This window comes from Lutra lutra, chromosome 16 (assembly GCF_902655055.1).
Source record: "Lutra lutra chromosome 16, mLutLut1.2, whole genome shotgun sequence".
Lineage (NCBI taxonomy): Eukaryota > Metazoa > Chordata > Mammalia > Carnivora > Mustelidae > Lutra > Lutra lutra.
In genome coordinates, this window is record NC_062293.1 from 45,485,647 (window position 1) to 45,507,811 (window position 22,165).

Consider the following 22,165-nt stretch of genomic DNA (forward strand, 5'->3'; position numbering starts at 1 on the left):
TAGGAGGTCTTTCTGCCCAACAGTTCTGTGGCCAGGCCTCCCCTGCTGCCCACTCACTGGTGTCAAGTGGAGCCCAGTGCTCCCCCAACCAAAAGGCACATCCTACCCAAAAGCCAACAAGATCCGTCAGTAGCCACTGCCCTTCAGGCCTGTCTCCCCAGCTGGCCTCCTTCCTCCCACAGCAGCAGGTGAGCCCCACAGAGCTGCTGGGGTTGGCTATGTTGGGCAGAGTTTAGCTGGAGAGGCAGGAAGGCACTGTGAGGAGGCCCCTGTCCCAGCCTCCCCTGGAGCCTTTAACACTCAGGAGGACCGGACTCCCCAGCTCTAGGCGGCCTTAAGCCCTGTTGGCTTCTTACTTTTCCACAGTACCCTCAGGGGTCCCTCATCCCAAATGTTCGTTTCCTATCCTTACTGTTGCTAAATCACGGCTGACACTTTCTTGGCCTGGGACTGAGGCCTCAGGTCTTCAGCCATTCCTTATAGGAAGTAAGAAGGGGAAGAGGATAAGGAAAAGTGACCTCTCCAGAGGGAGACACTGGCCTGCGGGGGGTGGGGGGGTGCAGTGGGCCAGTGCCAGCCCTGACAGCCCCGTGGTCAAGCACCTTCCCCTGGGGCACCCTTTCCTTCCCTCCTCACAGCGTCCCCCCCGCCCAGGAAAGGCCAGCAAAACTTCCTTCCTTCCTCTAAGAAGCACATCTATCTAGGGCAGGCTCATCCCCCGTGGCCATACAATGGCCCTTATCAGCTGTGGAGTCAGGCGCAGAGACCCAGTGCACACCAAGTCTCACACATTTCCTGTTTCCACCCAGCGGGTCAGGGCTGGGCCCAGAGCGGCCATATCCTGACTGGGGCCAAGAGGAGGCAAAACACTCCCCCTTCCCCCTTCCCGGCCTCTCAATCACTGCTGGACTCGCCCCTCCCAGGCCCAGAGGCAGGGGTAGGGGTGTGTGAAGACTTAAGGGGGAAGGGCAGAGATGGGCACACAGACAAGCATGTTCCACGGGCAGCAGGTGGAGGCAGTGGTCCCTGAGATCATGGGCCAGAATAAGGAGATAGGTATGTGCTGCTTCAGTTGTTCTTCCAACTGTTCTCTCACAATGATCTTGGAAATGCATACACTATTTGTATTTTACAGACAACCAGGATTCCTACGTGGGGATAAGTGTAGCTCGGATTCAAGTCCAGGTCTTGATCTCATCCCTGTGTTTCTGGTCCTGCATGACACCACAGCTGCCTGTGTAACTTGGGATGGACCAGGCCCGCCACTCTGAGCTGTGGCTGCCGTCTGCCAAATGACAGGTGCCGCGTGGCAGCGCCCACGAGGCTTGTGCAGGTGAGAAGGTGAGAAGCGGGCAAGTGTGAGCGGTCACGGGTCCTCTGGTATGTGTGTGTTGGGGTGGGGACAGAGATTACCGTTAGGAGACTTTGGGGCAGGAGGCTCAAGGGAAAAAAAAGATGGTGACATTTTTGAATAGCTCTAGCTGGGACCAAGGCTCAAGGCTAAGGTGAAGGAATGTCAGTGAGGAGGAATGAACCAGTGAACACAGAGCGCCTTTTCTGAAAGTCAGCAGTTCCCAGAAACCCATTCTAGTTCACGGCAAGGTAAATGAAGTGCCTGATAGCATAGGAGGCTTGTCCCAACTGTGCCAGGGACCCAGAGGGCTGCCATCCTGGGACACCATCTCATTCCCATTAGGCAACATCTGTCACTCTCAGACACAGAACTCTAGTCTAGATCTACAGGGCCCTCGTCCTAGAGCTTAGCAAGGGTATGGAGTCAGACCATCACCACCCCCGCAATCACGGAGCCACACACAAGTTGTAAAAGCCATGTTTCTAATGATCCCCCAATACAACAGACACAGAACACAGCCATGGGCCACTAGAAGCCCGGGGGACAGTTCTTGATGGTACACACGGCTCCCAGGGTGGAGTATGGATCACAGAGTGACTGGAGTGTCCCTCAGTCTCAGGTCAGAGGATGGATGTGACCGTCACAGAGCAGGTTCCCTGAGGTGTCTTCTCCTGGGAGAAGGGCCGTTGAATCACCAGTGGCTGGAGGCAAGTGGCGGGAGTGGGACTGAGTGCCCACACAGCACCCAGAGAATGCTCTCAGAAGACCCTCAAGGCCGGATTCTCCAAAATGACTGGATCCTGGTGCCCTTCTCTGCCTGCCTCCGCTTCAGGTGCTAGGGCAGTCTAGAGGGGTGGGTTCCTGGCCAGTCACTGCAGGTGAGGGTGGGAAGGAGCAGATAACTCGACTGGGCAAGAAAGCCCCTGGAAAAGTCTGTGGCCACAGCTCCTCTATCACCTGCCAACCCTTTCACAGGAGGGCAGGTTAGGGCATGGAACCTGACCCACCAGCACAAGCCAATCTGGGGCCAATCCTTTGCTCAGACAGTGAACTTCTGCATCAGACTCCATGGGTCAGGCTCCTGCCCACAACACTTACTAAGAGCCTGGGTGGAGGGGCCCTTCAACCTGCCCACTTAGTCTAATTGCTTTTGCCAAAAGCAGGGATCCCACACCCTCTGCCCATCCCCCAGGGGGATGGGCAACAAGATACCAAGACTCCCGGAACCCAGGCTGCTTGTGCCAAGCAGTCTATGGTGCCTGTGCAAATGTGAGCATCTCCCCCTCCCAGGCAGCCTGAGGCCCAGGATGGCGTGACAAGAATGCAGGCCTGTGCCAGATGGGGCATGTGCCTGGCAGGCCTGCTTGGGCAGGACTGGGAGTGTGTGTGGGGAAAATCGAGAAACGAGATATAGGCTGGAGGGTCCTTCCCACATCCAGGAGTCTGTCCCAGGTCTTCCGTGTTGACAAACTAGTTGGTTTCACTCATATCTCAGCAACAAAAACCTGTATTTAGGGGGCCAATTCTAGAGATCTGGGCCGGAGAGAGCCAAGGAGTGTGGCTACAGCTCCCCCTGGGAGGTGGAGGATACCTGCTACCTCCTCTGGGGGCTGGGCCTGGCCCCTGGTGCTCCTGGCAGTGGTGGGCAGAGCTGGCTGCCAGCTCTGGCCTCCGCCCTGGAACCACTCTCATCCAGGCTCAGATGTGTGGTTGGGATTCATCCAGTGGGTCCTCCGCCAAGAAGGAGCCAGGCTGGATCTGCAGGGAGAAAACAGCAGTGAGCAGAATGGGGGGGCGGGGAGAGCAGATTTTGCTCTGTGTCTTTCCATCACTCCCCTTCTCCAGTGCAGGGAGCTCCATGGCCCACGTGGATTCCCAGGCCCATGGCAATGAAGAACCGAGCAGGGGCTCAAGTCCCCTCCCCACACCAACATACCTTGAAGGGTTTACTTATTCCCACCACAGAATGCAGATTGTTGCTATAGTAACAGAGGAGAAACTGGCCCTCGGTCTCAGGGATGTCGCTGGTATTGAAGTAAACCTGATGGGGAGGACGGAGAGGAATGGGGTCAGCTCCCCGGCCCGGGGCCCCACCCAGCTCTCAGTAACAAGTTATCCCACCCTCCGTTCCTTCCAAAAGACAGAGAAGTGCCCAGGCAAGCCCTCGCATTGGGAGACGTGGTATACCTATCTCAGGGAAGCAGGCAGGTACCTGGCTCAGCCCATCGCTGAAGGAGACCTGGTTGTCCCTGACCCAGACATAGGACACGTAGTCATTAATGTGGCGCAGCCCCACCTGTTGGAGAGGGGATTGGGCAGTCAGTGGTCTGGGAGGACGCGGCACCTGTGACAAGTGCCAAGATGCTTCGGCCTGGCCATTGTACTATACATGCCCCTCCCTTCACCACCAGCCTCTAGGTGGGCAAGGACCCCTGCGGGAGATGGGCATGAGCTCTTCAGCTCCCGTGAGCCCCCAGGAGGGATAAACCAGGGGGAATGGCTGATAGCACATCTTGCCCACCACGTCACCTTGTATAGTCCAATCCAGTCCCAGGGGCTGCTGGGAAAGTCTGGGGTCAAGGAGTAGCTGATCAACATGTTGTTCTCCATGGTCCACAGCCCCTCAGGCATCAGGGTGATCGGTGGGGTAGACACCAAAGGCTTCAGCTACATAGAGGTGGGAAAGGGGTTGAAATCCCACAGCATCATTCTTTCCTCTGAGGCTAATGTTCTTGCTGTGAACTGTGAACTTGCAGTGAGGGGAAAGAGGGGCACACATGGGGATGGGCACAGAACTCCACTAGGCAGCCCCGAAAAAGTATTAGACTTTGACTGGCCCACTGGAAGGAGAAAGGGCCAAAGGCTTGTTGGGGGAAGCTGGCCCTGCCAGGGAGGATGGGGCTAAGTAAGGGAGAAGGGGGGAGTTGCTGACAGGTTTAAAAAGGAAGTCAGGTAGCTACTCTCAGGCCTCCAGGGTTCCTGACCCAAAGTAGGGCGGTAGTTCTGGGGAGAGCACCTGTAGGCATGTGGAGGGCCACAATGGCATACAGACAGACAAACCAGCCATGAGAAAGTGAAGGCTGTGGTGTTGGGAGGACAATACCCAACAACCTGCAGGTCTCAGAGGAGGTCAACAGTGCCATGGTCATTTGATGGCAAGATCCAAGGATGGAGGTAGCTCCCTTTGCAACCTGATCCAGGTAAATTTAGGACAAATAGAAGGAAGTCCTACTTCACACGGGAGGTAATAAGCATAATGGAACCCACTAGCCCCAAGGGACAGTACCAAGAGGAAATGGAAACCCATTCACAAAGGGTCTGAGCCTGTTTTTGACAGAGCCCTCAACAGCTTCTAAGAGTTGGGATACCTGACCTGGGAGGAGTGGCAGTGGTGTCCTCCTACCTAGAGGCCTCCCCTGGGAGACATGCTGACATTAGAATCCAGGGCTGGGGGGTTTGGGAGGCGGCCCAGCGGGTGCTCTGTCAAGGGCCGGGCAGCCTAGAAATTCACCTCCAAGTCAAAGGTGCTGGTCACAGGCTTATGGTCACTGACACAGTACATCATGTGGCTGACATAGCTCCTTAGAGACAGGAAGAAGTGGGGGGCTGGTGGTCTCTGCGTTTGGGGGTTGGCCTGGGGCTGCCGCTTCAACCTCCACAGGATACGGTCGGTCCAAGCAGGCTTGCGTTTTTTCTCACTGGGGGTGGAGGGGAGAAAGAATGTGGAGAGAAGGGTTGGCAGGAGAGCAAGAAGGTACCCCCAGCAGGCCTGCTGGAGCCCCCAACACCAGGGCCTCTCAGTGGCCATGAGACCTCTGGGCCACAGTGGGAGTGTGGCATAGCAGCTGGCAGGAAGGGGCCCGAGAGAACCAGAAGCCAACTGGTCTTTGTCAGACTCTGCCAAGGACCTTCAGTCTAGTCTACATTTTTATGAATCCAACTGTGATTCAGAAACATTCCACTCCAAAGCTTTTCTGATTTCTAGAACAAAAGTAGCAGACCAGAGAGAGCAGCTGAGGTTTGGATTTCAGAGTTCGAGGTAAGCTGGAATTTGGCTTCCCTCTCACTACCGGTGGAACCTCAGAAAAGGAAAGGGAAGTATTTGGGGACGCTCCCTGTGTGCCCGCTGTCAGTACTGCCTGTCCCCTCTCTCAGGTGGAGAAATCGAGACTCAGTAGGAAAGGAACTTTCCTGAAGTCACACAGGGACTGAGTGGTGGAGTCAGGATTCAAGGCCAGGCGGCGTGACCAGATGGCCAAGCTCCTCATGACCAGGCCACCCCTTCTTGGCCTCCACTTCCTCATCCGTAAAATGAAGGTAATAAGTTACCTCACAGTCTGCTGACACGATTAAATGAGATAAAGCACACAAAATCTTTAGCACCGTGCCTGGTAAAAAATAAGCTCTCTGTAATCACTGGCTATTGTGACTCTTTGTTCTCAAGAGTCAACTGAGACCCCTCTGGCCTGTTCTTTGCTTACTGGCTTCTCTGCGGAGCCCTGAGGCTGTACAGCCCTTGGAGATAGGAGTGCTTTCCTTCCCTAGGTAACTGCGGTTGTCTCAAGACAGGCGAGCCGTGCCCAGGGAGCTACAGGGCTGTTCTCGAAGATCAAAGATTGGCAGTTCTCTAAGACCAGGCTTTGCCCTCCAAGAATGGGGCGGGCCTAAGTCCTGGAATGGGGGGGTGGGCAGTTGCTGCTCTGGGTTCCTCCCCCTTGATTTTAAAAGAACCCAGAGTAGTAAAGCCTAGTCAGATGGTTCCTGCTCTAAAACCCTTCAGGAGTCTTCACTGCCTCCGAATAAAGCTCAAGTCCCCAAGCACGGTTTTCCAGGAGCCTGATACCCCTGTCCTACACTGTCTCCCACCACTGTCCCAGACCCGCCTACCAGGGACTCTCTGGCCTCCGGACCTTTACTCTTGCAGTCTATACTGCCTGGAACACCCGTCTTCACAGGGAGAGGCCAGTTCCAACGCTGCCTTTGTCAGAAAGCCGTCCTTGAGCTCTACTTTCTGCTTCCAAAGCATTTTGCACCAGTGTTTTCCCTATTATGTTATGCAGTGCTGTCGTTTTCAGTTGGCATACTGGTCTGTGTGTGAGCCTGGAAGGCAAGCACTGGCTCTCGAGATGTCCTGCGCAGCCTCAGCCTTAGTACAAAGCCGGCACTTAGCCGGCCTGACTGCTCATGGAACCTAAACTCAGGAAAACCTCAAGCTCGACCTCTCTCCTCTCTCCTCAGAAATGCCCATCTAATCCTGACATACACACTTTAAGATGCTGATAACCAGGTTGCAAGTCTACTTTTTGTCTTCTGTTTGATTCACTTACTATTTTATTTTATTTAAAGATTTTATTTATTTATTTGACAGATAGCGTGTGTAAGCAGGGGGAGCAGCAGAGGGAGAGGGAGAAGCAGGCTCCCCGCTGAGCAGGGAGTCTGATGCAGGGCTGAATCTGAGGACCCTGGGGTCACGACCTGAGCCATCCAGGTGCCTCCACTTACTATTTTACTTTATTTTAATTTTTTATTTTCCTAAAGATTTTATTTATTTGACAGAGATCACAAGTAGGCAGACAGACAGAGAGAGGGGGAAGCAGGCTCCCCGCCGAGCAGAGAGCCTGACTCGGGGCTTGATCTCTCCTGGGATCGTGACCTGAGCTGGAGGCAGAGGCTTTAACCCACTGAGTGACCCAGGTACCCCTACTATTTTATTTTTTTAGAATATTTTATTTATTTATTTGACAGAAAGAGATCACAAGTGGGTAGTGCGGCAAGCAGAGGGACAGGGGGAAGCAGGCTCCCTGCCGAGCAGAGAGCCCAATGTGGGGCTCAATCCCAGGACCCAGAGATCATGACCTGAGACGAAGACAGAGGCTTTAACCCACTGAGCCACCCAGGCGCCCCTCCACTTACTATTTTAAATAAAGATTTCTGAAGTACAGTTGTTAATTCAACAGCAATATAGTCTTCTAGCAACAGAGGGGCAGAATGCTGTCTCACTGGTGAAGTCTGATTCCATGATCAGACACCAGGATTTGGGGGGATGTCCTGCCCTGTTAACGAAGAGCTCTGTGGTTCTGGCTGTGAACATGTGACTTGGAGAGAGGCTCCTTGCCCTCTCTCCACACCTGGCCCTAGGCCTCTCTTCCCTCTGCCTGTTCCTGAATTATATCATTTTATAATTAACTGGTAATCTAGTTTGATAAAGAGAGAGAGACAGAAAGCTATGTGCCCCTGGGCAAGTGACTTCACTTTTCCCAGCCTCAGCTTTAGCTCTCAGATGGGGGTGACAACAGTACTTTGCTTCAAAGAGTTGTAGTGAGGATTAAACAAGTTAAGGTGTGTTAAGGGAGGGGTTAAGAGGTGCTAACCGGCTTGGCCACATCTGTTTGGGGCTCACGGGGTTGTCTCAACCTTCTACTCTTCTGAGGAGTGCTCAGAGCACATCAGAATATGCTATTTCTCTACGGCCATACCACCCTGAACGCGCCCGATCTCGTCTGATCTCGGAAACTAAGCAGGGTCGGGCCTGGTTAGTACTTGGATGGGAGAATATGCTATTTCCACTCCAGAGATGACAGACACGGAATCTCTGAACCCACCTTGGACATTCAGTACCCAGCCATGCTTAAACTTGGGAACGATCCACACAAATGGACCACTTTCCCTTTCAAAGCATTCTCCCTCCCTAACTTCCCTATTATGGTGACTAGCTGTCACTTCAGGATCCTCCACAAGTCCTGACCACAGCCTGTCTCTCCTTCCTCCTCAGTACCTCTCAGCCTGTCCTCCTTTTTTTCCAGGGCCTGCCCAGGCTTATCACTGGGCACCTGTACACATCAGTCTTTCAATGAAGATTTACCGTGCCCTTATTATATGCTAGGCAACTGGGGATCTGAAAAATGGGACTGACAAAGTCCTCGAGGAGCTTGTCTGGCAAAAAAAAAAAAAAAAAAAAAGACAGGAAACAAGTTAAATGTGTACAAATTGAGCTGCCTGTCTGGCTCAGTTGGTAGAGCGTGTGCCTCTCAATCTCAGGGTCATGAGTTTAGGCTTCATGTTGGGCGTGGAACCTACTTAAAAATAAATAAATAAATGTGTGTGTACGAATTAAATATTACATATATTCCCCCAGTTCTTCACTTCTTTCTTAAAAGGGGTGGTTTAGTCGGTTATGGGTCTGCCTTTGGCTTGGGTATGATCCCAGGGTCCTGGGATTGAGCCCCGAATTGGGCTCCAGCCCCGCATTGGGCTCCCTGCTCAGTGGAGGGCCTGCTTCTCCCTCTCTCTCTGCCTGGGCTCTATTTGTGCTCTCTCTGTATCTCTCTGTCAAATAAATAAATAAAAATCTTTTAAAATTTTTATTTATTTATTTTAGAAAGAGGGAGAGAGAGTGCAGCAGGGAGGGGCAGAGGGAAAAAAAAACTCAAGCATACTCAAGCCCCGACTTGGGGCTTGATCCCAGAACCCTGAGATCATGGCCTGAACCAAAACCAAGAGTTGGATGCTTAATCAACTACATCCGCCCCATGGGCCCTCCCCCATCCGGTTCTCCATTTTTCTTTCTTTTTTTTTTTTTTTTTTAAGATTTTATTTGACAGAGAGAGCAAGATCACAAGTAGGCAGAGAGGCAGAGTGGGAGGGGGAAGCAGGCTCCCCGCTGAGCAGAGAGCCCGATGCGGGGCTCGATCCCAGGACCCTGAGATCATGACCTGAGCTGAAGGCAGAGGCTCAACCCACTGAGCCACCCAGGCGCCCCCGGTTCTCCATTTCTAATAATAATTGTGAAACATGGGATCCTTCTGTTCATTCGACCCTGTGATAGGTGTCGCATGGACTGTCCTGATTCTCTCGGCCCTGCAAGACTGTTACAGGTCACATTCTCCCTCCACTACAAGACACTGAAGTTCAGAGGTCACCCTGTCCAGGCAGAAGTCAGATGCTTGCCTACGTCTATGAAGTCCATGCTCCTTCCACTGCACTCCAACGTGGCCAATTCCCAGCAGTGAACTGTCTCCTCGAATGCCTTACCAGAACCAGACCTCACTTAGGCTTTTTGGCTGAATGGTTGTGACTGAGTACAAGAATTGTTTCTGGAGATTAGTATGTCCTTACTTTAGACAAATTAAAACCAACTAGCTCTGCAAATATTTCTTTAAGAGCCTAGAACATTGAGCCGATTTATTGACCCCTAGTGATGTGTTCCATTTCTGGGTCTGAAATAGTCTGAAATGAACTTTTCCCTTCGGAAAAGTCTTACTGAACTCTGGACAGGAGTCTTGACTAGATTGATCATAAGATCCTCTGCTCATTGCCTGGTGGAGAGGCTGACCAGGCTCATGTCAACCATAACAAAACCCTACAGCAATCCCTGACTTTAACAGGATTTCCCGCTCTGAGCCTGTTCAGCCTCTCCTGTAATGGAGCTGACCTCGTTTCTGATGACATCTTGGCTCAGGGATGTTGCTGGGCAAAACTGATGTGTACCATGCCGTGCACACAAGTCACTCATGGTCTCTTTGTATAGCCGGTCAGGCTCTTCTCAAGGTGCCTCTCATCAGTGCTGCTGACTGACCGGAATGCCTGCCCTTCTCTCTGTCGGACTCCACTGTATCCTTGACAGCAGCTCTGATCGACTCCTCCTGGCTTCAGCTGCCCGCCTCTTTACCATTCACTCAACCTCCTTCGACACTTCCAGAGTTCTAGAACCTTCTACTGACCAACTCCTGGACTTGATAGTGCTTACTTGGATTTCTTGCTATGGGCGGATCCCTCTAATAGATGGGCTGCCCCTTAAAGACCTTATCTTTTCCTTCTGTCCTCCTGGGCTCCTGATTCAAACAAATGCCGGGCGCTATGCTACATAACAGAGTTGGTCACAAATCAGATCCAGTCTCTCCGGGCATTCGTAGTACAACAGGAAAAGCCCACTGTGTCTTGAAAGCAGCAGTGGAAGCATGGTGTGTGCAATGCTTTCAGGCAGTGTATGGGCAGGAGAAAACTCTCAGCGAGATGGGGAAGGGTGAGGGAGCTTTCTAACAGTGATGATGTCTGAGCTGAGTTTTCAAGGATGAAGAACAGTCTGGTTACACAGGCACATGGTAAGTGCTCCAGCGATGTCAATCACAATGTGGACTGTATCCACTGTGTGGAAATAAGTACCTGCCTCCTTCTTTGCAAGACTTCGCTGTCCCCATCCTGCCCGCCCTTTTGCTGCTGTTGGCAAGACTGGCTGCGAATCTGGAGGTGCTGTGGGCTAGACTGAAGCACTGGGGGCCACAGAGTAGAGTCGGATCTCAGTTCCAGCTCCGCCATTACTAGTTGAGTCTCCTGGGGAAGTCCTTTAACATCTCGGAGCCTCTGTACCCAATTTCAGTACCTGCTGATCCTAGCCTAGCCAACACTCAGCTGTCTGTGAGGACTTCCAGTCTCCTGGTGGTTTCCCTACCATACCTGGGGGTGGGAGCAAAGGGACCCCCGGCCACATGGCCTGCCAGTAGCTCTCTCCCTGCTAGCAAGAGGGGATTGAAAGTCCATCAGTAGAAGGTCCCAGCTGCCAAGGTCCAGGTCCATCCCACCGAGGCCTCACAACGTCCATGATAGGTCTCATCTCCAACAGATGGCTGGGGAGACTGGCAGTCTCCCTGCAGCTGTGGCCCCAGGCCAGCTGGCCAGCCGGAACCTGCCCTCTTCCTTCCTTTCTGGCATGCTTTGTGGCCCAGGCTAGGCTCTGTTTCCAGGGTTCATGGCCTCTTCTTGTGTGTGCTGCCCAGGCCATGACCCCAGCACATCTTGCTCCATGCTCCCAAAATGCTTCCCCACTACCCCAGCCCTTCCTTGGAGGGGACGCTGTGGCTCGGCCGTACCACTGCCAGCACAGGGCCGTCCTACTTCTCAGCCTGGTCCAGCTGGGGAGATACCTGTTCACTCCCCACATTCTAGAGGCTCTGCCCTAAAGGCACTTCCTGCCTCCCTCATAAGACAGTCTTGCTAAGAGGAGTAGAGGAAGGTGAGACAAAAACCCTGTGACACAGACGGGGCTCTTCTCTGTCTTCAAAGAGATGGAATCCTTGCCAAATTGGGCCGGGAACTTTAGGCCAGAGCTGCTCTTGACCCTCTGCCTAAGCTGCAAGTCTGGGTGGTTACCTGCCCCTTCTCAGCTTCTTAAAGAGGTATTTAGTACAACTACTACCCAAAGACGTGAATTTGACCACAGCAGTTGTCACGGTGCTTACCAGGTGCCAGGCACTGGGGCTGAGCACATGCGAGGTCTCATTCAATCCTCAACCCCATGAGCTGGATACTAATATCATCCCCATTCTATAGATGATCAAATTGAAGTTTAAATATCTTATCTGAGGACGTGTAGCTGATCGGTGGCAGAGCTGTATTTTTAACTACTAGATGCACTGTTCCTACGTTGTTCCCCATAAACTCCTCCACCGACGACAACTACTTCACCTTCCTATGTAGTACCTGATCCACTCCCAGCTAGGGCAGGGGTACCTGAGCCAGTAACTGGCTGAGCCAAGATTTCTGTTCTTCTGTTTGGAAAGGACCAGAAAGCCTGGGGGAGTGGAAGCAATGCTGAAATGCAGTCTCTCTCAAGTGAGGAATCAGCCACATCCCCCCCTCTCCTCCTACCCCCATCCTTGCCAGCACCTTCCTGCTCTCTGAGGACACTCTGGGAAGCTCACACAGTCGGGGCCTCATGAGGCGGCTGGGAGGTGCCACTCCTGAGGTGATGGCTAGATCTATTCCTGCTTCCCTAACACTTCTATTCTGAGGCAGCTCCCTCTGCCACCAAAGCCCAACACAACCTGACTTCCGAGGCCTCTTGGCCCCTCATTTCCTCCTCACAGGCTAATTCCAAATCAGTGGCAGGCTGATCCTCTCCTGGGGGAGCCCGCTCACCTGGTGTCATAGTTGTTGGAGTTCTTATCAAACTTGTAGGTGGGTGGGAAGAGCAGGGGGCCCTCCTGGAACTCCCGGAGCAGTGGATCATGTCTCTTGGCGATGCTGAGCTGGAGAGAAAGGCACACTTCCCATCTCCTAGTAGTCCCGACCCAGCGGCCTGGCACACACTCCATTCGAGGGATCGCACATGCCACCGAGGTAGGCCAGGAGTCAAGCAACACCACTTCCCTTCCTCACTGCCTCAGTGACAGCCTCAACGGCCCGACCCCACTCCACCCCCATCCCCAGGAAAGCGGAATCCTTTAGCAAACATTATTCCAGAGTCCCAGGGGAGGCCGCTGCCTGCCATTTTCCAGTCCTGGCTTTGAATTCCATCTCTCTGGGAGTCACTAGCAAACTTGTATCAGAGGGGAGGTTGGGGTCCCCCCAAAGGGCTGGTATCTCATCCTCTAGGAGGCAAGCAAGCCTGGGGATGGAAAAGACAACAGGGATCCAAGAGAGCTGGTGCCCAGTGCAGGACCATGGTAAGCCGAAGGCCTTGCTCCCTATCTTAATGCACACCCAGCAGCTCCTCCAGGGGAAGACCAGGCCCCGGGTGCAAAGCCCTGTTAAACTCCCCCCCACCTGGGAACAAGGACTTCAGAGGCCTGGAAATGGAGAACAGGCAGCTGAGGGACCTGAGCAGTGACCCCCACATTTGATGCTGGACCTCCACAATAGGCTCAAATCACCCCTCTGGACCTTTCCCTCACTTGATACCTGATCCTTCTCCCACAGGTCACTGTAACGCCGATTTTTTATGGATTCCCGGACAAAATGCAGCCCAAAGTCATCAATCCGGAAGTTCATGTCTCCAAACCACAGAATGAGGCTGCAGAGAGAAAAGAAGGCAGCTGAGGGTTGTGACAAGGTAAGAGAAGGGAGGAGCAACAGGCCTCAGGCCTGCTCACTCCTCCAGTGCCGTGCTCGAGGGGCAGGTGAGATGCTGGAAGCTGGGAGGAGCCAATGCCAGGGATGATTTGGCATAAGCCCTGATGAACTGTTCTTGTGGCTGCTTCCCAGCTGTTTTAGCCACACACACCAGCCCCCAGGGGCAAGCAGCAAATAGAGCAGGCTCTTGCCCTCCCTCCCCCTCCCTCAATGGGCCACCAGGCAAGGCTGAGAACCAATTCCCCATGGGTGAACTCAGGAACCCTGGGGTAATCAATCTGGGATCTTCAGAAGTGTCCGGAGTTCTAAAGCAGGACACGGAGGGGAGGGTGGCAGGGAAAGGGAAGGAGTCCTAGGCCCCAGGCAGGTAAAATTGGACAAGAGAGCCAGGGCATCAGGGAGGAGGCTGGGAAAGGGCCGGAGTGGAACACAGGCGGCCTGAAGGTAATGCTAGCCTGGGCTGGTGTGGGGGCGAGGACAGGGGGCAGCAGTCCATGAGTGCACACTCACTCATGGTCCAGGATGTTGGGGATATCCTGTCCCTCAAAATTTTGCATCTCCAGGATCCGATCAAAGTGCTCCAGCCGCTGGTCATTGTTGGCCATGTGAGGGGGCAGGTGGCAGTTGACGATGCTGATGTAGTAGCCATAGAGCTTCAGGCAGATGTTGACGCCCCCTTTGTTCCCCTGACGGGATAAGTGGGCACAAGGGTGGGAAGTGGCTCTGGCTAAGACCCACCTCCCCTTTCCCACCTCTAGCCTGAGCGGAGATCGTCTCGCCTGCTGCCAGGTCTCCCAAGGGCCGGATGCTCAGCTCCCCGGAGTGACCTCCCCATCCAAGAGCCCAGCTCACCCAGCCTGAGGTCTCAAGGGTGCTGAGCTCCCAGAGGTAGGAAGAGTAGATATGCATCACCCCCTTTTCCATCTGCTCACCCCTAAAGCGTCCAGCCCTCCCCAGCCCAGCGGTGAAGGCCTCCCAGTTCGAGATTCAGACAACTCCATCCTTACCCAGTACCCGAAGAGGCCCGTGGGGGTGGATTTAGTAGAGAGGATCTGGACAAAGGGCAAATGCTGATGCTTGGCAAAGAACAGTAAGAGGAGCCCCTGCATGCGGACACTGGAGACCTACAGCAGAGGGGGGACAATGGTCATTCATTCCCCTGCACAGGCCGAGGAAGTCCCTGCCTAGCCCTGAGGTCGATGGTGTCTCAGCTCCAGGCTCAGCGTTTACTCCCCTGAGCTGCCGAGTGCACTGCCTCTTCCTGGGCTCGGGCTTCGGAGGGGAGGCCGAGAAGACAGGCTGCCAGGGCACCCTGCCATCAGGAGGGCATCGACCTTCCAGTCCAGGCACCATGCAGCCTAGGAACTCCTCTCACCATGCTCTATGGGTCCGTAGGGCACTCCAGGCTGCCATCCCCATGCACCAGGGGCTCAGAGAGGGATGGCACGATGTAGGATAGTGGCTAAGGGCTCTGGCTTTGTTGGAAGTTAGCCAGATTTGGGTTCAGATCCCACTTGGGCTCCTAGTATTTGCTGTTGGGCCCAGTCTCAGCCTATTTGCTCATTGAAAAACCAGGACTCTACCTCATCTAGCTCATAGATGCCAGAAGGATTAACTGGCAGCTATTCTTTGCTGGTTTAAGGATTAAAAAATTTTTTTTTTTTAGTAATCTCTATTACCAATGTGGGGTTCAAACTCATGACTCCAAGATCAAGAGTCTAATGCTCTTCTGAGCCAGCTAGGCACCCCTGGTTTAAAGATTTTTAAAAAGTGGGGCGCCTGGGTGGCTCAGTGGGTTAAGCCGCTGCCTTCGGCTCAGGTCATGGTCTCAGAGTCCTGGGATCGAGCCCCGCATCGGGCTCTCTGCTCAGCAGGGAGCCTGCTTCCTCCTCTCTCTCTGCCTGCCTCTCTGCCTGCTTGTGATCTCTGTCAAATAAATAAATAAAATCTTTAAAAAAAAAAAAAGATTTTTAAAAAGTAAATGCAGGGAGGGGAACCTGGCTGGCTTGCAATTCTTGATCTCAGGGTCAAGAGTTCAAGCCCCATGTTGGACGTGGAGACTACTTAAAAAAACAAAAAAGTAAATTCAGGAAGAGAATATGAGAGGCTTCTAGGTTGCTAGAAATATTCTGGGGGCTCCTGGGTGGCTCAGTGGGTTAAAGCCCCTCCCTTCGGCTCAGGTTGTAATCCTGGGGTCCTGGGATTGAGGCCTGCATCGTGCTCTCTGCTCAGTGGGGACCCTGCCTCCCCCACTCTCTCTGCCTGCCTCTCTGCCTACTTGTGATCTCTGTCAGATTAATAAATAAAATCTTAAAAAAAAAAAAAAAGAAACAAACAAAGAAAGAAAGAAACATTCTGTACCTTGTCTTGACTGGTGGTAACAATGAAGCATAGACACATAAAAATCTACCAAAAATACACCTAATTTCTGTATACATTATAATGCTCAGTGGAAAAAAGTTTAAGAAAATGCTCCCCCTTGGGGCGCCTGGGTGGCTCAGTGGGTTAAGCCGCTGCCTTCGGCTCAGGTCGTGATCTCAGGGTCCTGGGATCGAGCCCCGCATCGGGCTCTCTGCTCAGCGGGGAGCCTGCTTCCTCCTCTCTCTCTGCCTGCCTCTCTGCCTGCTTGTGATCTCTGTCTGTCAAATAAATAAATAAAATCTTTAAAAAAAAAAAAAAAAAAAGAAAATGCTCCCCCAAATAATTATACGCTGTGGATAGCTGGATCTCCATGAAGGCGATGCGGAGGCAATGAGAGCAAGCATGGTGGACGTGCGTTTACAGGCTGGGAAGAACAGCCACCGTCTCCAGAGATCCTTCATACTGCATTTAATCTTCACCCCAACCTTGGAAGGAACTGATGTCCCTGTTCTGCAGATGGAAGGCTGAAGCTCAAGGAGATTAAGGAACCAGGACGACTACTCGGATAACAATGTTAGAGGTCCTAGATCCCTATAATCCCTGCTCTCTGTGAGACAGGGTGGGACAGGGCCTGTAGCCAGTGACCCTCTCTCTCAGCCTCAGCCTGTCTACACCTACCACCCGAGTAGCTGTTTCCGGAGCTTGAGGTTGCAGAGGCCAAGGAGGAAATCCCCGGGTGGGGAGCATGTACTGGGGCCTTCCAGGAATTATGAAACTTGATCCCGCAGGCCAGGAGCTCTGCCACAGCAGAGGAGTCAAAGCAGGGGGAACCCCAAACCCAAGACTGAGTGAAGGAGGAGTGAAAACCTAGCGTTGGATAGAGGTTACTACAAATGTGTCCCTAACTGCACCCTCTAGCCCGGGTCTTGGCTTCCCATTCACGAGCATGTATGCCAATGGAACCGACTCCTAAGGAACTGATAAAGATCCAGGAAGAGCTTTCAGGTCAGGCTTAATCCTGACCCACACAGCAGGTCTGGACCAATGGGACCCCAAAAGAAAGCACCAGTCCGCTTTGTGAAGGAACAAGGACAGGGAGGAGGGTGGGAGGCAGGAAAGGCTGGGACTGGGAGAAAGGGTGGGGCTGTGGGGAAAGGCGGGAGGCTTATAGGGGAAGTTCTGTTGGAGGAAGTGAAGTAGGAGGAGCTAAGGAAGGAGCTAAAGGGAGGGAGCTAGGGGCCCTAGAGCCAACAAAAGGAGTCAGGTCCAGGCTTCTCAACCTCTAACTGCCAAACTCCCATCAGAGGAAGAGGCTGCAAAAGCAGGGCTCACTCCTTTACCCGTTCACCTAGTTCTTGGCTAGGGGAAGGAGAGTCACACATTTGCTTTGGGTGCCAGGCCTTCAGGCAGGCCTCCCAAATGCGGGAGGCCAAATGGGTAGAGTGGCTTGTGTCCCTGCTACAAGCTGAGCTAATTTCTTTGGCTTGATTCCATTCTACCAATCCCTTGCCAGTTAGCCAAGGTGCAGGAAAGCCTCCGGTCTTGGGAAGAGAGTGTGTGGGGAGAGAGGTGTTTCTGCCTTCTTGGAGGCTCTAACTGTACGTCTATAGTAAGAGGCCTGAGCTTCAGCTGGAGGGAGCCAAGGGCTTGGGAACTGGCCTTTTCCAGCCTCAGCAGCAGGACAAAGCTTGTATTCCCTCCTCCTGGCTCAGTCCTTAAGAGGACTCACAGCTCTTGCCTCAGCACCATTAAGCAAACTGGGGTAAAAGAATGAATTCTGAATAAATGAGTCACCCAGGAAAGGGCCAGAGGAATTCTGGTATCTCCAAGAAGCACTGCATAGAGTGCTTTGAATGGGACTATGCTTCATGCCTCAACTGTGCAGGACATAAAGGTGAAGACCCAGCAGTCTAGAGCCTTCCTGTGGATTCTCCTATGGTCTGTTTTCCCGAAAGAATACTGGCCCTTCAGACTGAGAACTATTTTCCCTCCATTTTTCTCCCCTCTCCAAACCTCTGGGCCCCTGAGAATTTGAGGTACATGTCTCCCATGATCAGAGGACACCCTCTGAAACCAGTTAGCTATGGCATACCTGTCAGCCTCAGATCACCAGCACAGCAATAAAATGTAATAGTTAAGAATATGGGTTATTATCGTTTCTTGGCCTTTTGGCTAAGATCAAGTGAAGAACATGGGTTATGGGGTGCCTGGGTGGCTCAGTCAGTTAAGCATCTGCCTTCGGCTCAGGTCATGGTCCCGGGGTCCTGGAATTGAGCTCTGCACAGGTGCCCTGTTTAGTAAGGAGTCTGCTTCTCTCTCTCCCTCTGTCCATCCCCCCTGCTCTATCACTCTCAAATGAATAAATGGAAAATCTCTATAAATAAATAAATAAAATAAAAATAAATTCCATACTAAGTACAATAAAGAAAAAAAAAGAACATGGATTATGAAATTTGAAAGATCTAGATTCAAATCCCAGACAGCCTGTGTGACCTTTGAGTCTTGGTTTTACCTGTAAAATACCCGCATTTCAAGGGAGTTAAGAGCTCTCAATAACATATATAAAGTTTATTTATAATGCTTACTACCAAGTAAGCATTCGGTAAATGTTAGCAGTTACTATTATACTCAGGGACTTCAGGCCTGGCATATGAGCAGGGACTGAAGGCTGATGGTGGAAAGGTACTGAAGTGTTAATAAGCCCTGCTGAGCTTCTCCCCAGGATTCTCTCGACCTGAAAAATGTCCAGGTGTTAAACCAACCCCTGGGGTCCCAGCTCAGCTCCAGCTACACTGGAAAGACACAAAGCAGGCAGGAGTCCCAGGAAGCCAGGTGCAGCTGAGGTTTAGGCCTTCAAATAAATGGAAACAGCATGAAAGCCTATGTGGGAGACCACAGGACTGGGGGTTAGTGAGGGGAGGTGAGACACACTTCCCAACTGCCCATGAACTTGTAAGTTACCTTGACGAAGCTCAGAGGGGAAAGCACATCCATGAAGAAACTGCTCCATGGGTCTTCAAAGGCAGTGTCAGAAAGGAGGCTCATGATCCCACAGTTCATTTCCTGCAAACTGCCCATCCCAGGTCAAAGGCTGTCCCCCTGGTCTGGAGGGTAGTACTTCTGCCACAGACATTCAATACTGCCCTTGGCACTTTCAAATCTTGGGTACTCATGACCATGATCTCGCCCTCCCATGGCCATTGACTACCAACCCCTTGCCATTACTGACGCAGGAAAAGAAACACTGACTGGTCCTGATGCAGGCTGAAAGCTCCTAGCCTTCAGACTCCACAGCGAGGGAGGACAGGTTATAGTAGTACCCCGTGGGGACCACTTTGGGCTAGTCGGGCTTATCTATCTCAGCAATGGAATGGGGGAAGGGGCACCACAGACACCTACCCAATGACATACATGTCCAGATTCAGGTTGTCTTTGTTCAGCTGCAGAAGATCACTGAGGTCCAGAGGAGGTGCTGCAGAAGCCACGTTCCATGTCACAACATGTATGCTGTGGAAGGGATGCAAAGGTAAGTCGTGGAGGGAAGAGGATAAAACCCGTTTCCAGGTGACAAACAGGGGTCTGGGCCTGCTAATGGCTGCACCACAATCTGCTGCAACCAGAATGGGAAACGGGAGTTTCTGTACCTGGTAGTGGGAACAGGGGCATTGAACTACAAAAGCCCTTCATCTTCACTTTGTTCCTGAAGCAGAAAATTTCCACCCTGTTTTGGCTCCTCCATGCAGGCCCACAGCTGCCCACAGCTGGCAGCACTCGTGCTGCTGACATTAAGAAAGGCTGCCAAAGTGGGAGCAAAGGTTTCAGGGTCAGGCGAGGGGAGGGATGGGGATGGGGTGGGTAGTTAGGAATTTAATCATTTCACCAGCCATTCACACCTCAGGGCTCCTAAGACCACCAGAAAGAGTCTGGAGTTTCAGTTTTTACCTTGTAAGAGGACTCAGCACTACAAAACAGGAGCATTTCAAAAATAACAAAGATAACACCACCACATTCCCTTCCTTCCTTCTTCCTAGCAGGTCCCTGGAGCATAACCAATTCTGCCAAGCATTTCAGGTAGCCTAAAGCAGAAGATAACAGGGTTCTCAACATCTCTCTCAAGAGTCTAACCTCTTGGGAGCCTGGGTGGCTCAGCCATTAGGCGACTATTTTCAGCTCAGCTCGGGTCAGGATCCTGAGGTCTTGGGATTGAGTCCTGCATCAGGCTCCCTGCTCAGTTGGAAGTATGCTCCTCCCTCTCCCACTCCTCCTCATGTTTCCTCTCTTGCTGTCTGTCAAATAAATAAAATCTTAAAGAGTCTACCCTCTTTTGGGAAAACTCATCAGCTGGATAACATCCTCAACCTTGGCTTCATATTCACCTTAGGGAAGCAAGAGAACTAGATCAGCAGCTCTCAATAACAATGGATCCCATCAGAGGCTCCGGGGAAGGAGACACTTCAATTGAATAGTTACAGCAACACTCCCAAGAAAGCCCCAGACTCAGCTGAGTACAGAGCAGTCAGGGGCTACAACACCTGCAGAGACCAAGGTCCAGCCACCAAGCCTTAGGTGAGTCCTAGGTACACCAAGAGGAGGAGGACCTGCAGCAGAGGAAAACCTAGAATGAGCGCGGAAACCGGGTTGAGAGAGGTGGGAGAAAAGGGCAGGATGTCCAAAAACATCTCTTCTCCACCAGATCCTGTTCTTAGAGGTCCATGTTCTAAAAACCACAACTTGAAATTCTTGGCCGACTTAAAACAACTTCCTGCCCCTCCCTACGAACATCAACAAAACAATACACAAACCACCTTCCCTGGCATTAGGCCAGAGATTCTGTACTTCGTTTGTTTACGATCTCCCCCTGCCGTCCAACAGAGGATTAAGGAAAGCAGCCCTTTTAGTCCAAGGCTCTTTGTTTTCCCAGGGACCTGCTCTAAGTGGATGGAGCACAAAAGTCGGGATTTCTCGCCCTCACTCTCAGATTCGACGATTAGCAGCAAATCCTTGCATCGTGACCTGCACTAAGTTGGTGATTAGCTTTGTTCTTCGTTAAAGAGCAAACATGGGACCGGGCTCTATCACTGCGCTAACGGATCTTACCTAAACCTGATTTCGGATTTCGGGAGGTCACAACGGGATCAGCAGACCCCGTGTTGTATGTGTTGATCAAAAGAACAAGATTTCTATTCTAGAGCTGAGAGGAGAATGAATGCCTTGTTATGTCTTTACCCCAAACAGCCCGATACTGCTGCCTCCGCCAGGTGCCAACCGAGACACCTGCGAGGGGAGCCTAAATAGGAACGAGCTCGGCAGCCTGAGTTTGGAAGGAGCGCGGGGCTTGGGCCCAAAGCAACCCCCTCAATATTGCCTTGGGAGAACCGGGGAGGGTCTCTGAACTAGAATCAGCCCTGCAGACCCGGTCCCTTCTCTCCTAGTCTGATTGTACTTCAGATCCGCAGCCCCAAAAGGGTAGGAGAGGGTGATCCCACCCGGAACAGGTCGGCTTGCCCGCAGCCGCCTTCCTCACCTGAGCGTCTTGCTTCTCGGTTCAGTCGTCTTCCGTGGGCTCTCGGCGGCCATCGTCCCCACGCCGCGCCCCGGCCGCTCCTGGTCCGATCCACCTCCCTCCGGCAGCAGGTCCCGGCTACCTTACTCTCCCCCGATTGTTTTCCTTCCGGATTCTGACCCTCCGCCTCGGCTTCCGTACGAGGCGGGGCTTGAGGGCACGGAGGGCTCTGGGTGGTGCGGCCTGGGGGAACAGGCGGGACTCGCCAAAGAGCGCGAAACGGTGAAAGGCTGGGAGGAAAGAGGCTCAGGGTATCCGGGACGTCAAGAGAGGCGCGTCTCCGTGCGGGCAGAAGCCGACGCAACACTGCCCCTCCCCGCCGCGCGCGACTATCAGCCCCGCGGCTCCCAGGGTGCCCCGCGCGAGGCCGGCCGGGAAGGGCGGTGTTCCGGCTGAAGCCGCCGCCCGGCCTGCACCGGCGTCCGCGGCCCGCTGGGTTTCGCCAATGCTTGGAGGAGGTCTCCAACTGTGTGCTGTGCCCTTCCACCTTCCCAACGTCCACAAGTCCAAAGGGCGAGGGTGAGGGTGGAGTGGCAGTCCAGTCACTGTCCTGCCTGTGAACCAGTGTCTTTGCCCCTCATCTACAGGTGATCGCTCTCGTGTTGGTCATGGAGCTCCTCCTTCCTTAGTTCTCCACGGCCACTTTCAAGTGTTATCTCGCTTTTCACACTCATTAGGTTACCTGTTACACATTAGACGTTGGGGGTGCCTGGACTCTTAGAAAATTAGCCGCCAAAGAATGAAAAATAAATCACTACCTCTATGTGATAAATAAAAATGAAAAAATTTGCCCAAGATTAAGATGTCTTCAAATAACTGGTTCTTCATCTTTTGGGGGGGGGGTAGGTGGGAGGGGCAGTGCATGGGATTTCTTTGGGGATCTGATGAGAGCCATGACTCTCCCCAGAAAAAATGGACACACAATTTTACAAACGAGTTTTATGAGGTCCATAGACCTGGGAAGCCAGGTTAAGAACTCCTACTTTAAATAAATGTTATGCTTCCTAGGATAGTAAAAAAGAGAGAGATATGAAGAGGAG

The 22,165-nt window shown here is 52.6% G+C and overlaps 1 protein-coding gene across 7 annotated transcripts; it reads right to left on the reverse strand.

Moving 5' to 3' along the window:
- Positions 1-1,815: 1,815 nt before the first annotated feature.
- On the reverse strand, positions 1,816-21,428 carry INPP5K (inositol polyphosphate-5-phosphatase K). Of its 7 annotated transcripts, none has more exons than XM_047707741.1 (13): positions 21,087-21,375; positions 20,095-20,160; positions 18,962-19,069; positions 18,524-18,625; positions 14,209-14,325; positions 13,712-13,887; positions 13,031-13,142; positions 12,269-12,378; positions 4,866-5,052; positions 3,884-4,021; positions 3,567-3,650; positions 3,291-3,395; positions 1,816-3,112 (listed from the first exon to the last, which is right to left on the reverse strand). In XM_047707741.1, exons 4-13 carry the CDS (start codon positions 18,620-18,622, stop codon positions 3,053-3,055), a joined length of 1,188 nt encoding a protein of 395 aa, XP_047563697.1. In that variant the 5' UTR covers positions 18,623-18,625; positions 18,962-19,069; positions 20,095-20,160; positions 21,087-21,375; the 3' UTR covers positions 1,816-3,052. The 7 variants fall into 7 exon arrangements, 6 of the variants coding, with proteins under 6 accessions (XP_047563697.1, XP_047563694.1, XP_047563693.1 ...); XM_047707738.1 differs by lacking the exon at positions 20,095-20,160 and adding an exon at positions 19,207-19,357 and having other exon boundaries at positions 18,524-18,632; positions 21,087-21,366; XM_047707737.1 differs by having other exon boundaries at positions 18,524-18,632; positions 21,087-21,366.
- Positions 21,429-22,165: the final 737 nt, after the last annotated feature.

Excerpts from the sequence above, each read along its gene's own strand:
- INPP5K (XM_047707735.1), bottom strand. The coding sequence starts at position 21,139 with ATGGCCGCCGAGAGCCCACGGAAGACGACTGAACCGAGAAGCAAGACG. Across the intron at positions 13,143-13,711 it reads CCCAACATCCTGGACCATGA|CCTCATTCTGTGGTTTGGAG; the intron begins GTGAGTGTGCAC and ends TTCTCTCTGCAG. Across the intron at positions 12,379-13,030 it reads ACCTGTGGGAGAAGGATCAG|CTCAGCATCGCCAAGAGACA; the intron begins GTATCAAGTGAG and ends CTTTCTCTCCAG.